We start from the raw sequence: 16,505 nt of genomic DNA on the forward strand, positions 1-16,505 counted from the left end.
CTTTGACCACGTTTTCCAGATGACATAATCTATAGATTGCTCAGTGGTGAGCATGTGGCAGATACTCAGATTGTTTCTCTTCCTCTGTTTCCTCCTGACATATGTCATCAAGCCTTTTTTTCTTGTCCTTGAATTTCTTTTGTATTGTCCTACCCTGCCTTCTGTGCATCTCCCAGTTCATTTTTCACCAGCTTCCATTCTTTTTTTCTTCCCCCACAAGGGAAGCAGATTTTTTTTTTTTTCACCAGTACTTGAAGTGTGACGTGATGATGGGTACTCTTCACCCATAACCTTATACTGTTCTTGGAAATAGGAATGGGAAATCATACTCTAACCTGCAAAAGACAGAAACAAATTTATCCAGCTTTGCATTTTTTCACTTCACCCTGTCGTGCTGCTCAAAGCGCCATCATTGTATCTGGACCGCCAGGCACATGGTCCTGTTTGGATGCTTTTCTGGTTGGTGGCATTCCTCACTGAAACCACAGCTCTCATCCTTCCCTCTGACGTCTCTCGTAGCTCAAGAGGGCCAGCAGTGAGGACATGCTCAGCAAACCCGGAAGTGCCGCTGCATCTGGGGTGGTTCGACTGAAAAAGACTGTGACAGCAGGAGCCATCTCCGAGCTCACGGAGAGCCGCCTGAGGAGTGGCACAGGTAGGAGGGACCTGGGCAGCCATTCGTCGTGGCCACACCAAAGCACTTCGATGGTTCATTCATTCATTCCTTCCTTCATCAGATATTTATTGAGAACTTATGCCGGAACTGTTTTAGGCAGACAACGTCCCTGCCCACAGGGAGTTTACATCTAGTGGGAAGAAAAATGAGAAACAAAAAGGGTTTCCTCTGTCCCTCCAGTGGTCCATTTGTCATCACACATGTGTGAAATCCTTTTGAGATCTAGGCAAGGTGGCGTATATTCTGGGGTCATCTTGGTGCAAAATGTATTAGATGAATGAATGAACCTCGTAGATCCATTTCAGAGGTGGGCGTCCAATGTTTGCCGTGGATCCTGTGGAAAACCAGGAAGATCCTCACTTACCTCAGCAGTGGTGTAAGGGCTGCTCAGACTTGCTTAGATGGCAGTGGCAGCAGGAACCTGTGAACTTTCTCAGTGTTACTAGTTTTTTGAGAATCAGAAAAGGGTTTTTGAATCATATTTGAGTTCAGAGCATGGGAAACAAAACAACAAAGAATTTATTTAATTTTCTCCTTGAGCATATAGATAAGACTTTTAAGCTTTCCATGGTCTCTCTCTCTCTCTCTCTCTCTTTTTTTTTTTTTTTTTTTTTTTTTTTTTTGAGACAGAGTCGTGCTCTATTGCCTGGGCTAGAGTGCAGTTCCAATCAGCCAAGCTCACAGCAACCTCAAACTCCTGGGCTCAAGCGATCCTCCTGCCTCAGCCTCCCAAGTAGCTGGGACTACAGGTGTGCAGCACCACACCTGGATAATTTTTTCTATTTTTAGTAGAGATGGGGTCTCGCTCTTGCTCAGGCTAGTCTCAAACTCCTGACTTAAAGTGATCCTCCCTCCTCGGCCTCCCAGAGTGGTAGGATTACAGGCGTGAGCCACTGTGCCCAGTCTCCATGGTCTAACTCTTATAATGCAGGCCTCAGTGTGTTGCTAAATTGTCTAAGATGGGAAAATAACTGAAATACATTGTTATTAATTTATAGTAAGTGTTAAAGGGTAGCATAGTTATGATTTTTGCACTCTTCATAAAACATCACATTCCAGACTAGCTTTTCAAAGGTATACTTTAATTTATTCAGTTTTCAAGAAGTTGAATCTGTGCAGATTATATATGGCTTTTTATTTTCTGGATGTAAAGGGAATGGCCTGGTGTTTCTATATAATGGTTTTACTATTTAAAAGACCAATTTCATACTACGCGCGCGCACACACACACACACAAACACACATATATTTGGGTGATGGTTTTGTGGTTGTTTTTTTTGTTTGTTTGTTTTGTTTTGTTTTAAGAGACAGAGTCTCACTATGTTGTCCAGGCTGGACTGGACTCCTGGGCTCAAGTGATCCTCCAACCTCAGCCTCCTGAGTTGGTTTTAAAAATACAAAAATTAAAGTATTTTTATCAAGCCAGCTTAACACTGACTCCAAAAGTTATTAAAGCCCCACTAAAAAAATGACAGACTGATCCCACTCTTAAATATTGATGTAAAAATGTGAGATCAAGATATTAGCACATAGGATTCAACAAGAAAGGAAAAGAACAATAGTGTATGTCACAACCAACTAGATTTATGCCACTAAGAATGGATGAATATTAGGAAATTTTGAATATAATCTATCTTACAATATTAATAGGCCAAAGGAAAAAAACTATATGGTCATCCCTGTAGAAGATGCAGTTGGCATAGTTAACAGTGTTTCTGACTTAATAACAAGCCCTTGGTAGATGATAAATGTAGGGAGACCTCTTTGATGATATACAATGTGTGTCTCTCAAACCAAAGCCCGCGTCATGCTTACTGGTGAAACCCTTGAAGCGTTCTGAGCAACGTCAGGAATAACGCGAGGTTATCTGCTGTCACCACTGTCACCTAAAATTTCTGCAAATATTAACCGAATATTAACGGAAGCATGAGATGAAAGAGATACAAACGTGTGTGCACATTGGAAATGAGGAAACAAAATGATGATTGTGCGCAGATGACATTGTATGCTTAGAATTTCCCCAAAAATTGTATCATTAGGAAAAATATAGAATTTCCTGAAAAATCTGTCAGAGACAGTAAGAGTTCTGTATGTGGCTAGTTGTAGAATATAAAATATCAACAGCTTTCTTATAGTGATAAGTTAGAAAAGATAATAACACAAGAAATGATCCCATTAATAAAGGAATTATACAGGTAAAATATCTAGGAATAAATTAATAGTATAAGAACCTGTATTAAAAATCTTAAACCCCTTTTGAAGGACAAGTCTAATGTCCTTCTTTGTCATAAAACTTGACCTTCAAAGAAGACATAAATGAGTGGAAGGATATACATGGTTCTTGGATAGAAAGACGAAATACAATAAAGATTAAATTTAATAGCATAATACATTAAATGTAATAAGGATGTCAAAATTACACTGTGAATTCATTTTCATCTTAATTACAATACCGGTGGGCATTTGGGAGTGGAAACACAGATAAAATTATGTCGTGGTTTGTCTAAAGCAGTTGTTCTCAGTGGGCGGTGGTTTTGCCCCTTCTGCTGCCACCCGGGGAACAGTTGGCACTGTTTGAGACACACCTGGGAGTCATGACTGGCAGGTGCTACTGACATCTAGTGGGCAGAAGCCAGAGATGCTGCTGAACCTCCACAGTACAGTCCCACAACAGAGAATGATCTGGCCCCAAATGTAAGTAGTGCCTCTGTTGAGAAACCTTGATCTAGCAGAATAGATATCCTAGAATAACTAGTAAAATTCTAAAAACAGTAATCAAGGGATTAACCTGAAGCATCTTGGAACTGGAGAAGAAACAGGCAGCTCAGTGGAACCGTGGAGAAAGCCCAGAATCTACTGGAGAACTTAGTACAGGGTAGAGGTGGCGTTTTATAATCAAGGTGGGCAATTCACTCAATGGCTGATTAAGTCTTCAGGAAAAAATAAAGCTGGATCCCTGTGTCATTCCTCCCATCAAAATAACTTCCAAGTGGATTAAAGATTTAAATATTTAAAAAATGAAACTGTGAGAGTACAAAGAGAAAACATCAGAGAATTAATTTGCAGTCTTGGCCTTGGAAGGGGCTTTCTAAGTAGGAACAAACACAGAAGCCATAAAGTAAAAGATTAAAAATGTAATTACATAAACATAAAAAACTGCTTTGCAAAAAGAGGTTATTTGTAATACATGTAACAAAGGGTTTATTTACAAAGAATTTACATGAATCAGTAAGAAAAAGAAAAATATTAATAATACAATAGAAAAATATGTAGCTCACATAAAAAAGAACAGATAGTAGAAAAATGCTAGGCTTCACTTATAGTTCAAGAAATATAAATAAAAACAAAAATTAGATATACAATTTTCTCTGCCAGATTAGCAAAAATGAAAATGGTTGATCATTTCTGGTGTTATTAAGGGTGTAAGGAGTTGGCACACCAAATGCATTGATGCACAAGGACAATTTCGTAATATCTATTTAAATCTTAAATACATATAACTTTTGACCAAGTATTTCTACTGTTTAGCATTTCACAGTACAAATATACTTGAAAAAGGGTGCCAATATGTATGAGCAAGATGTTCACTTGCACAATTATTTATAATAGTAAAATACAGGAAACGACACAAGTGTGTGTCAGTGTAGGCTGGTTGAACGGTGAGATTTTGGTCCAGTAGAATAGTACGCAGCCATGGAAAGGACACTAGGTGTGTATGTACTGACAGGAAGAGATGTCCAAGGTACGGTACCAAGTGAGAAAAATAACATGGCCTATATGGTATGATTTCATTTTAAAGAGTATATGTTAATTTAATTATTGACATCATAAATTTTTTCCCCTGGAAGGAAGTAAGAATGGTTATGTTTGAGGAGTTACCAGAATTGAAAGTAGTGCAGGAAGATTTTTCATTTCAGGTTTTCCTGTACTGTTTGAAAAATTTGAACATCTACATATATTGCTATAAAAAGTTAAAAACAGGGTAAATACGAGTTATAACCTAAACATTTTTCCTTTTTCTGCCGTCACCGAATCTTTCCTCTCCTGCTTGCCTTGGTTGTGTTTCTTAGCCATTGGTGGTGGATGGATTGCTTGCTCACAGCAGGGCTCCTTTATTCAGGATTCTAGGGACAGAGCTTGGTTTCATATTGGCTACCAAAATGGGCACGTCCCCACACCCCATGGGGCCTTAGCGTCCTTGTTTGTCAAGGAAGGAAGTAACTACATATCCACTAACAGTGAGGTTGTTGGGACGAAGATCTGGGGGTACTTCATAAACTGTGATGGCATGGAAGATGCAATTATTATTCTCCTGGTTATGTAAATTCAGTTTGTCAATTATTTTATTTTAATGAAATTAAATTATTTGACTTAATCGGGTTGAATTTGAAAATTACATTTTATTTCTAGAGCTTTTATTTTTAAGTGCCAGTAGTCCTCAAGATTTTTATACCAGCTTTTGGACGGCTGACACTTTTGTACCTGGTGATGATATCCCCGAACTGCCTGATTCAGGGTGAACTCCAGTCTGTTAGGACCAGTGGCCTGCAGCACTTCTCCCTGTTGTAGGTGTGACCACCTCTGCAGTGGTACAGTAGTGTCTGGGTAGTCATTTGAATATTTGATTGTATTTTGTCTTTATTTTACTTGCATGAAAAACAGGAAGATGAAAGGGCTGGTACTACAGATTCAGCATCCTAAACCCAAAAATTCAAAAGCTGAAATGCTCCAAAAATCCAAAATTTTTTGAGCACTGTCACGATGCTCAACGGAAATGCTTATTGGAGCATTTTGGATTTCAGAGGTTTGTATTAGGGATGTTCAACCAGTAAGTATAATGCAAATATGCCAAGATTTGAATAAATCCGAAATCCAAAACACTTCTGGTCCCCAAGCATTTCGGATAAGGGATCCTTGACCTGTTGTAATAAGTACAAGTTTTAAAATCTCAGCACAGTTGAGACAAAGATGGAAATTAGTTGCTGTGTTAGAAATGGCACCTTCCCTTAGGTGCTCACTGGACGCAAAGCAGTTTTCCGTAGGCTCAGCTGTGAAGAAAAGAATAAAATTAAAGGGATAAGGGCAATGCTGGCAATGTATGGTTCTTTTCCTCTTAAAGGAAAGGTGTAATTATAGGTCGGGGTAGACTTCTACAGAGCAGAGTTCGTTTTATGGCATGCAGGTCAGTTTTGGGGATTCTGATTTGGGGACACGTTTTCTATAATGCATAGCATGCTGTTGTCTGGCTGTCTGCCAACTGTATGAATTTTGAGAAGGATTTTGTCATGAAATTTTAACACAGTATTGTGGTTTATACCTGTAGTCGTCTCATATTGTACCCTTTCCTGGGAACTGATCTGTCCTCAGGGGGACTTTCTCAAATGACGTACCGGGAGAAAATGTCCAGTCTTTGGGGAATCATAATTACATTGCTGCCTCACCTGGCGTACAGTGCTAACTCACCGTCTAATGCAGGTGGTATTGGAACTGCTTGAATTGGGAAGCAGGCACTTTCTGGAAGCCTTTTCATCCTTTTTAAGACTATTTCCAGTTTCTGGTATCCAGGCCTAGGCCATCCCCCCCGGCTCTGCTGAAGTTTGCTTCAACAAGAACAAGAACACGGCAAAAGTCAGGTTTTGGCCCTGCCACCTGCCCCCCATTGCACTGGCCTCTCAGGCCTGTTACTTCACTTCATGCTCACAATAGCCTGAAGAAGAGGGTGGTATTTTGTCAAGGTCGGAAACTGGGCTTCAGGAAGGTCAAGTGCGTCTGGGTTTGGCTTTGCATCTCCCCTGCAAGGCCCCTGATTTTCACACGGAACGTTTTCTAATTGGTTTTCTTTCATGCATATTATTCACATATCCGAATTCCAGCTTTTATTCTTCCTTTTCTGAGGTACTCTTCGTGTATACCTCATCCTACCCAGTAGGTGTAGATTTTGGAGAAGAGATAGTCAAGCGGAAGGTCGGGCAGCCCCAGGAGGCCATTGAGGAATCAGCCAGTAGGTGGCAGCCTTGTCAAAACACCGATGAGCCTGCCTTTAGAAACAATCCTTTTATTCATTCATTAATTCATCAAATAGTTTTCAGTGGCCACCATGTGCCTGGCACTGTTCTAGGCAAAAGGGATCCATCAGTGAGTGGGACAAAGATGCCAACCTTTGTGGGGGAGGAGAGAAGGTTAGCCGGGTGGACGCCTGGGAGGGCCGGTCCAGGCAGAGGTGCCCGCACGTCCGTGGCAGTGTGGAGGCCAGCAGCAGGCTGCAGAGGAGTGACAGGTGGTGGTGGCAAGGGGTCAGGGGGAGCTTGTGGGTCCTTGTTGGGACTTTGGACTTTTGCTCTGACTCCACTGGGGAACGTTTGCAAGGTTCTGCGCAGGGTAGTGATGTGACCCGACCTCACCTTGAGAGGAGGGCTTGGGCCACTTCTCAAGAATGGGCAGGTGGAGCTGTGGTCTGGGAAAGAAGCCCTCTGTGCTGGGTTGGTGGCCACAGTGCTGGGGAGCGGTAGTCGGCTCTAGATATGATTTGAAGGATAGAGCCAAGTAGCTCTAAACTCTCCTGATGGATTATTTTTTTTTTTTTTTTTTTGAGACAGAGTCTCACTCTGTTGCCCAGGCTAGAGTGAGTGCCGTGGCGTCAGCCTAGCTCACAGCAACCTCAAACTCCTGGGCTCAAGCAATCCTCCTGTCTCAGCCTCCCGAGTAGCTGGGACTACAGGCATGCACCACCATGCCCGGCTAATTTTTTCTATATATATTTTTAGCTGTCCATATAATTTCTTTCTATTTTTAGTAGAGATGGGGTCTCGCTCTTGCTCAGGCTGGTCTCGAACTCCTGAGCTCAAATGATCCGCCCGCCTCGGCCTCCCAGAGTGCTAGGATTACAGGCGTGAGCCACCGCGCCCGGCCTCTGATGGATTATTTTTTAAATCGTGGTCAGATAAGCCTAAAATTTATATCTTAACCATTTTTAAGTGTGCAGTTCAGTGGTGTTAGGTACATTCATATTGTACAACCATCACCACCGTCCATCTCCAGGACTCCTCTTACCTTGCAAAACTGAAACTCTGTGTCCGTTTAACAGCGACTCCGGTTCCCCTCTCCAGCCTGGCAGCCAGCGATCTGCTCTCTGTCTCTATAAGTCTGATGCTCTGGAAACCTCATGTGAGTGGAATAACACAGTGTCCTTTTGTCACTGGCTTATTTCGTTTAGCATAACCATCTTCAAGGTTCATCCATGTGGTAGCATGTGTCAGGATTGCCTTCCTTTTTAAGGCTAAGTAACATTCTGTTGTACATATTTACCACATTTTCTTTACCATTCATCTGTTGATGGACACTTGGGCTATTTCCACCTTTGGCCATTGTGAATAATGCCATTGTGAGCATGGATGTGCGAGTTATCTGACACTGCTTTCACTTCTTTTGACCTTGAACTCCTGACCTCAAGTGATTCTCCCGCCTCGGCCTCCCAGAGGGCTGGGATTGCAGGTGTGAGCCACTGCGCCCGGCCGTGCTTTCACTTCTTTTGAAAGAGAAAGTACATCCCCAGAGTGGAGTTGCTGGCTTCTCCTGCGGGATTTTAAAGTAGGTGCAGAGTGAGATTTCTGCTTGCGTTAGCAGTGGCATGAGTGAGATGACGTCTAAAGAGTGGACACACATCTGTTCTGAAGATAGCAGTTGGCCACGCAGGGGAACATTTTAAAAACTGGCAATACATAAAAGTGTTCATTTAGATGATTCTATATGTAGCACATGTGGGATTGAATATAATGTCACTATTTTAAACTGATAGTAATGTTTTATAAAAGTTAAATAAATCGAAATAAATGTTAAATGCCAGTGTTACCTTGGCCAAGCTCTGCTTTAATGCTCACCAAGTCTTAGACACCTCAGAGGCTCATCGATGAGCACAAAGCAGTCATGATTCCAGTGTCAAAACAGGCTCACTTCCAAGAAAGTGTCTGTGTCCTTGCTGATACACATACCCGTGCATTGTGTTCTCCACTTGCCTGCATTATACCCAGGTGGTACCTTGGGGTCCAACCTGAGACGCCTGTTGCCTCTGACCTGCGAAGGGAGTAACCCTGGGCTCCTACGGGGCTGACTCTTCTAACACAGCGGGTAGGTGTTCTTATCACCATCTTACATGTGAAGAAACAGAGGCTGGGGTGGGGTTAGCTAGTGTTCCCCGATTCAAACCCAAGGCCTGCCTCCAGGATTCTTTGTTCTGCTACACTGTTTGTGTAGGTAGGAAGACTCTTTGGCTTCCCCATCATCGTCACCCGTTGTAGAATCACCATGACCAGTGGCTAACATTCTTTGCTCACTGTATGCTAACCACTGTTCTAAGAGATAGAGAAGTATTGTCTCCTTTAGTCTTTACTACAACCCTATGAAATAGCATTATCATCACTCCCATTTTATAGATCAGATGACTGAGGCATAAAGAGAGTAAACAGACTGTCCAAGTCCTTGCTCAGTAAATATTGGGACCAGGACTTGCAGATTAGGAAACAGAGGCTGCGAGAAAACCGTGGATGGTTTTCTATGGCTTACTCGGGTGAGAGTGGAGGAAAAGGATGTTGGAGGTCTTGGAATTGAGAGGCTAGAGGGTGGGTCTGTCCCTTGGATGCCACAGAAAGAGGAGCACCGTGAGCGAGGGATGTCAGGGAATTGAGAGATTGGGGTGGGGCTCAGTAGATGACAACTGGGAGGCGAAGAAGATGCCAGGTCCTGTGGCATGAACTTCCCTGTTTAGCAGCGGGGAGGGAAAGAGACAACGGGGGCTAGGAGGGCCACCTGGGCCACCTCGTGCCTTCAGGTTCAGGAAGTGTGAGGAGAGGGACACACTGGCTTGAAAAGGCAGTAGTGGGGGTCGTCCAGGCACAGAAGTGAGGGGACATTCAGAGATGAGCTCAGTCTATGGAAAGTGCTGAGGTCACTGTGAGTTTCCAAGGGCCCTGAAGACGTGCTGAGCATTGAGGAAGGGGTGCAGGCAGATGTAGGGTGGGGTCTGTTTGGAGATGAGAACCTACCAAATCACAGAAGGCCAGGTATGTGTTTGTTGTTGTTTTCATAATTTTAGAGGGGCCATTTATTGATGGCTGTATTTTGTGCTAAGAAAATCACATTTCAGATTCAGTACAGATGCTCCCTGAGTTACGATGGGGCTACTTCCCCATAAAGCCATCTTAAGCTGAAAATATCACTGAGTCAAAAATGCATTCAGTACACCTAACCTACTGAGCACCATAGCTTAGCCTGGACTACCTTAAATGTGCTCAGAACACTTACCTTGGCCTACAGTTGGGCAAAATCATCCAACACAGAGCCTATTCTATAATAAAGTGCTGAATAGCTCGTGTAATTTATTAAATACTGTGCTGAAAGTGAAAAGCAGAATGGCTGTATGAGAATGCAAAGGACAGTTTCTACTGAATGCGTATCACTTTTGCATTGTCCTAAAGTCGAAAAATCATGTTAAGTCGAACCATTCTAAGTTGGGGACAATCTGTATTTTCATTTTTTTTTCTATTCTATACTTAGTTCATTTTCAAATTGTGGTAAGAACACTTAACATCATATGACCCTCTGAACGAATTTTTTTTTTTTTTTGAGACAGAGTCTCACTCTATTGCCCTGGCTAGAGTTGCCGTGGCGTCAGCCTAGCTCACAGCAACCTCAAACTCCTGAGCTCAAGCGATCGTCCTGCCTCAGCCTCCCAAGTAGCTGGGACTACCAGCGCTTACCACCACGCCCGCCTAATTTTTCTATTTTTTTGTAGAGACAGTGTCTGGCTCTTGCTCAGGCTGGTCTCGAACTCCTGAGCTCAAGTGATCCTCCCACCTCGGCCTCCCAGAGTGCTAGGATTACAGGCCTGAACCACCGCACCCAGCCATAATTCATAATTTTTAAGTGTGTAATTCAGTTTTGTTAACTGGAGACAATGTTGTATAGCAGATCTCTAGAACCTATTCATCTTGCATAACTGAAACTTGGTGCTCATTGGACAGCAACTCCCCATGTCTCCCTCTCCACCTGCCCTTGGCAGCCACCATTCTACTTTCTGTTTCTGTGAGTTTGACTGTTTTCGATACTACATTTAAGTGAGATCATACAATATTTGTCCTTCTGTGACTGGCTTGTTTCACTTAGCCTGGTATCCTCCAGATTCATCCATGTTGTAGCATTTGTGAGAATTTCCTTCCTTTTTAAGGCTGAGTAATATTCCATTGTATGGCTAGACCACACTTTGTTTACCCATCATATGTGGATAGACCAGGAATGGGTTTTAACTTGTGGGTGTCAGGTAAACCAGACATGAGGATGTTATGACCTCCGTACTAGTTACGGTGCTGGATTTTTCGCTGAGTGATACACAGGGTGGGTTCATGGCCCTGTGTTTCTTAGTAGGACGTGGTTTAGTCTGTCTGGGCTTTGGAGCGGGGTGGCGGGTTTTCTCTGGCTTTCTGTGTAAGCACAGATTTGGGGATGACAGCTTTCCTGCGTCCTCCCTGGGCACCAGTGGTGCGGAGAGGTGAGAACTCTCCCTGCGTCTCCCCCAAGAATGCTGGTATCTTTGCCAAGTCTTCCCATCCACAAACTTGACCGTCCCTCCAGTTCTCCCAGTCCAGTCCTCTCTTCTGTTTTGTTCTTCCCCTAAACTTTGCTTATTTTTTTTTCCTTTCCCTTCCTTCCTTCCTCCCTCCCTCCCTCCCTTCATTTCTTTTTGTTGAGTATTTATGCCTTTGTTTTATAATTTTATTCCTATTGTGAATGGGATTCTTTATTCCTTGTATTTTTTTTCTTATTTTTAAAAATCTGGAACTTTTCATGACTTTGACTGTCATCCTTACTCAAGGGCCAGGCTAATCTTCCATTTCATTCCAATTTTAGTATTAGTGCTGCCGAAGCAAGTACTCATTGTATTTTTTAAATAGATGATTTTTAAATATTTATTTTGTAATGGCTCACTCCCTTACCATCCTCTCTTCTTAGTACTAATGGTTTCCAGTTGAGTCTCACATGTTTTCCCAGTGGACAATTGTATCAGCTGCAGGTAATGATGCCTTTTGTCTCCTCCATCCCAGTAGTTACTCGTTTTGTTTCTGGTTCCTGCTGTTTTGTGTGTGTGACCCCAGCTGTGTTAAATGCTAGTAACATCCTTGACTTGCTCTCACTTTACTGTGGGTGCTTTTGGTGCCCTGACATTAAATATGATGCAGAATTTGGGCTGGAGATACTGTTTTGCATGCTAAGTTCTCTCTTCGTATTTCACTTAGAGTTTTTATTAGGATTGGGTGATGGATTTTATTAAATGCCTTCTAGGCATTCTGTTATTACTTTGATTATTGCTTCTCTGTTTATCCAGGAGTCTCCTTTGGGAAATTAAAATATGTGTATATTTGGTTTTGTGGGTATATCTTTCACGTCACATGTTTTCTTTGATTGTTTTGATCATTTCATTCATCCTCTGATTTTTTTCAAAGTTTTTCATCTAATATGCTTTGCTTTGTATGTTTCTTTACTTCACTATTATGTTTTTAATCTTTATTATTATAATTCTCTGATTTCAAATTATTTCTTCTTCATGACTTCCTGTTCTTTCATAGCTATAAAATCATCTTGGATTTCAATGAGAATGCAAATTAGAGATTCTCTAAAATTTCCTATTACTTACAGTCCTCAGATGGTTCCCCTTTTATGAACGTCCAAAACTTCCCATATAGACCTAGTAGTTTTTCTGCATTCGTCCATCCTTACAGAGGAAGCTTGTGTTTGTCCGGACTTGAAAATTGAGAGGGATTCTGTTGGAGAGTGTGTGGATAAGTCATATCTCGTATTCTCAGTTGAAGGAAGGAGGACTTTTTTTTTTTTTTTTTTTTTTTTGCATTAGCCAGAGTGAGAGAGGAGAGGGCGCTAAAGCCCAAGGTACAATTTTGCCATTTTTTTCTTTTCTTTCTGTGTATTTTGTTTTTGTTGTTCTTGTTATTGCTTTGGTGCTTGCCTTGCTATTAGGTGGCCATGGCTTTTGTTGTTGTTGTCAGCCAGCCACGGCGGTTTCCTTCGTGTGGCCTTTGGTGAGTGCAGGCCAGGAGAAGGGAGTGCTGGAATGCTCCCTACAGGTGCTCCTGGCAGAGCGCTCAACCTAGAGGTCCCATCCCCTTTTTTATGATGATATTTTGTAATGTGCCCATCGATATCCTAAAATGAAATTCATCAATCCATCTATGTTACTGAAAACAATCAATATAATGCCCTATATAGGACGTGGAGTAGAAATAAAAGGCAAACAATTTCTGATTAAGTAACATTTCAGTATGTAGACGTGGGAGCCTGATTCCACTAGAAGACAGGCAGATGCTCGTACGTCGGTGGAGATCGCTGTCAGCACGAACCCTACAGATGAGACTGACTTGGGTTCCGTGTTGAGAATTCAAACACTGTGGCAGTGTTGACACCAGTGACTTTCTGAAATGCTGACAACTCAGGGCAAGCTTTTGAATAAAGCAGAGTACTATCTTTCCTTGATTTACATGTTCATTGCCTTCCTAGAAAATTCAGTGTATAATAATAATGCTGTGTAAGACTGCTTTGTGTTTCCGTGTAAAACAGCGTTCAGTTTGGGCGCAGGCAATCATAAATAGTGTTCTCAGCTTCATCAGTGCGGCCCTATCGCAGGAGAGGAGAGTGGGGGGAAGTAGGAGGCAGGTACACCCCTCCCGTTTGCAAGGCTCCGGGTGAGAAGACAGAGGGAGGCTCATTGTGTTTTCAGAATGTTCTGATCAGTAATTAAATACTCTAGTAAAGGACATCAAGTTTCAGGGATTTTGGATGACCCTATTAGGTTGTAGATCTGATGAAAATAATTGTCTCACTTGCTTTCATTGTTTTTATCAGTAATGGGTAAATTTTGTGTGGCAATTTTTTTTTTCTTCTTTCTTCTCAGTTTTTTCCTCTGAGTTCCACTTTAGTATTTTTTTGTTTTTTGAGACAGGGTCATGCTCTGTCACCTGGGCTGGAGTGCAGTGGCACAATCATAGCTCACTGCAACCTCAAACTTCTGGGCTCAAGCAATCCACCTGCCTCAGCTTCTCGAGTAGGTGGGACTACAGGTGTGCACCACCACGCCCAGCTAATTTAAAATTTTTTTTTGTAGAGATGGGGTCTTGCTATGTTGCCCAGGCTGGTCTCAAACTCCTGGCCCCAAGCCATCCTCCCACCTTGGTATCCCAAAGTGCTAGGATTACAAGGTGTGAGCCACCACACCTGGCCAGTATTTTCTTATTTCTATCACTTTGCAATTTGTAATTCACTTGTAAAATAAGTGTAATGGTATTCAAATGTAATTTTAAATAAATTTTCTCCAAAATGTAAATTAAAGTCAATATAAAGGTTGAAATGTATTATATATGTTTTTAAATTAAATGTATTTCATACTTTTTTATTTTGTAATAATCATAGATTCACATGCAGTTGTAGGAAATAATGCAGATAGATAGATCCCTTGTACCCTTTGCCCAGTTTCCCCCAATGGTAACATCTTATAAAATGATGGTATAATATCACAGCAAGGATATTAACATTGATACAGTGACCTTTCAGAGAATGTCCATCACTACAAGGATTCCTCTTGTACCCCTTTATACTTCCCTCCCCCACCCTCTTTTAACCCTTGGCAATCACAATAATTTGTTTTCCATTTCTATGATTTTGTTATTTCAGGAATGTCATATAAATGGAATTCTACCATATTCCAGTTTTTCTGAGATTTTTCCGAGAAATTTTCTTCTATTCCTGTCTTTATCATGAATGGGTGTTGAATTTTGTCAAATGTTTTTTCTGCATTGATAAATGTGATCATGTGATTTTTATTTTCTTAGCCTGTTCATATGGGTAGATTGCATTAATTGATTTTTCAGATCTTGAACCTCTCTTGCACCCCTAAATTCCACTTGGTCATGATATATAATTATTTTTATATATTACTAAATTCTATTTGCTAATATTTTGTCAAGGATTTTTTCGACTGTATTCATGAGGGTCTTTTAGTTTTCATTTTCTGTACTGTCTTTGTGTAGTTTTGGTGTCAGGATAATACTGCTTCATAAAATAAATTGGGAAGCATTCCTAACTCTTCTTTTTTCTGGAAGAAATTATGTAGAGTTGTGTTAATTCTTCATTAAGCATTTGATAGAATTCTCTGGTGAAACCTTCCATGCTTAGGGGATCTTTTCTTTTGGGGTGGGGGAGTCAATTAAGCTGGATGCCAGTACCCCAGGGTTCATTACAGAAGAGGAGAAAGGGAAAGAATTGTGGGGTCCTACCATAGAGCTAGCTTTACATTCCAGAAGAAAGTTCTGCTTTTCTGGTTCTGCATAATCATCACGTTGGATGGGAGGGAAACTAGAGGTCTTTCCACTGAATTCATGGAATATTAAAGTTCCAGCCCTTGAACTTGGCCATGACCTTCTGAAATGTTCAAGTCTCTCAGTGGAAAACATGACCAGATTTCTTATGCTGCTTTTCCTGGCTGCTGACAACAGTAGATTCTCAGTGTTGTGTTCTCTCTTCCTGAAAATTTGTGTGTGTTACTGGGTTTGCTGTTGAATTGTCTTTGCATATTGATTTCCACTTCAAAAATTAGTTTAGTACTGTGGAAAGTACTTTTCCTAAGCAAACTACAGTACAGACGGTCGGAGTAGAAGTATGTACTGTTACCACCTTTCCTTCCTCCCGCCGGCAGTGGAGTCTTGCTGAGATTTTCTTAACACTGTTTAGATGAGATATTTATCCTTATTTGATTAATCCCAAAAGGCAGCCCAGTTGTAGTTGCTTTATGCTGTGGATATTAGTTTTGGAACCTTAAGCCAAGAGATTCATAATAAATGAAAGCAACGTATATTGATCATGTCCGTGCAGGGTCTCGCATTACGAACTGTGTTGGGGGAGCAAAAGGCACGATGGTTGGCGGGCAGTGAGGAGAGTCGGGGATGAGAGAGGGCGTAGGCTTGGCTTTGTTCCGTTCTCTCAGCCTCATCCTGGCCCTGAGACCTTACGCAAATTAACCCACCACCACTCCCACTCTCCTACTGGGAGTAGCCAAGTCTATGGGCTTTGAAAACAGCCAGAAGGGGTCCAAGTGCACAGCTGGGCTTCCTCTGGGTGATTTTTCCTAGTTAATCCCTCCTGGCCCCTGGTGATCACGATGTCTCTTTGCAAATCATTCCTTTAAAGATCTGTGATGTTAAACTCTAGTCTTTGATCAGGTAAATAGTTTCTAAATTTTAATCATTTTTAAAGCAGGTAATGTAGTTTACATAGTTCAAAATGTACAGTCTTGCCCCTACCCCTTTGCCCAGCCACCAATTCACTCGTGTGGCCACCTGGCCTCCCTCTGGAGCTATCCAGGGTGCGGGGAAGCAAATGTATATCCGCTGTCCTCTCTGTACACAAATGGTAGCATAAATGGACACAGCGTTCTACATTTGTGCTTTTTCTCTTAACAGTGTATTTTGGGGACTGTTCCATAGCATTCCATAAAGAGCCTTCTCGTTCTGGGGCCCATCTCCCTGGCACTTGCTTCATGATTTCTTAGTGGTCACCGACAGCAATCCATGGCCTCATTCTCAAGTTATCTCCGGTTTGGGGGTTGTAATTTCCCTGGACCAGGAAATTTAAACTCATCAGATGGTTTTCTTGGGCTTTAGTTTCCTCTGACTCAGGTCTGATCTACACTTTGCAAATGTGTCCCCATTTGGGGGCACGTGTGCCTGAGAGAAGACTGAAATACAATCGCAGCTGAAAGAGCATCCCGGTAGCTTTC

The 16,505-nt window shown here is 41.9% G+C and overlaps 1 protein-coding gene and 1 non-coding gene across 4 annotated transcripts in view; one reads left to right on the forward strand and one right to left on the reverse strand.

Annotated features, from left to right (window-relative positions):
- The window catches only part of SPECC1 (sperm antigen with calponin homology and coiled-coil domains 1), a 174,891-nt gene that overhangs the window by 5,441 nt on the left and 152,945 nt on the right, over positions 1–16,505 (forward strand). For all 3 annotated transcript variants that reach the window (XM_069481867.1, XM_069481868.1, XM_069481869.1), the window contains exon 2: positions 520–655. In XM_069481867.1, the coding sequence (XP_069337968.1) occupies positions 520–655 (136 nt within the window). The remainder of the gene's footprint in view (positions 1–519; positions 656–16,505) is intronic.
- Positions 11,495–11,599, reverse strand: LOC138392730 (U6 spliceosomal RNA). Its single transcript, XR_011235013.1, has one exon. It is a non-coding gene; the product is annotated as a U6 spliceosomal RNA (small nuclear RNA).

Source organism: Eulemur rufifrons, chromosome 9, assembly GCF_041146395.1.
Source record: "Eulemur rufifrons isolate Redbay chromosome 9, OSU_ERuf_1, whole genome shotgun sequence".
Classification (NCBI taxonomy): domain Eukaryota; kingdom Metazoa; phylum Chordata; class Mammalia; order Primates; family Lemuridae; genus Eulemur; species Eulemur rufifrons.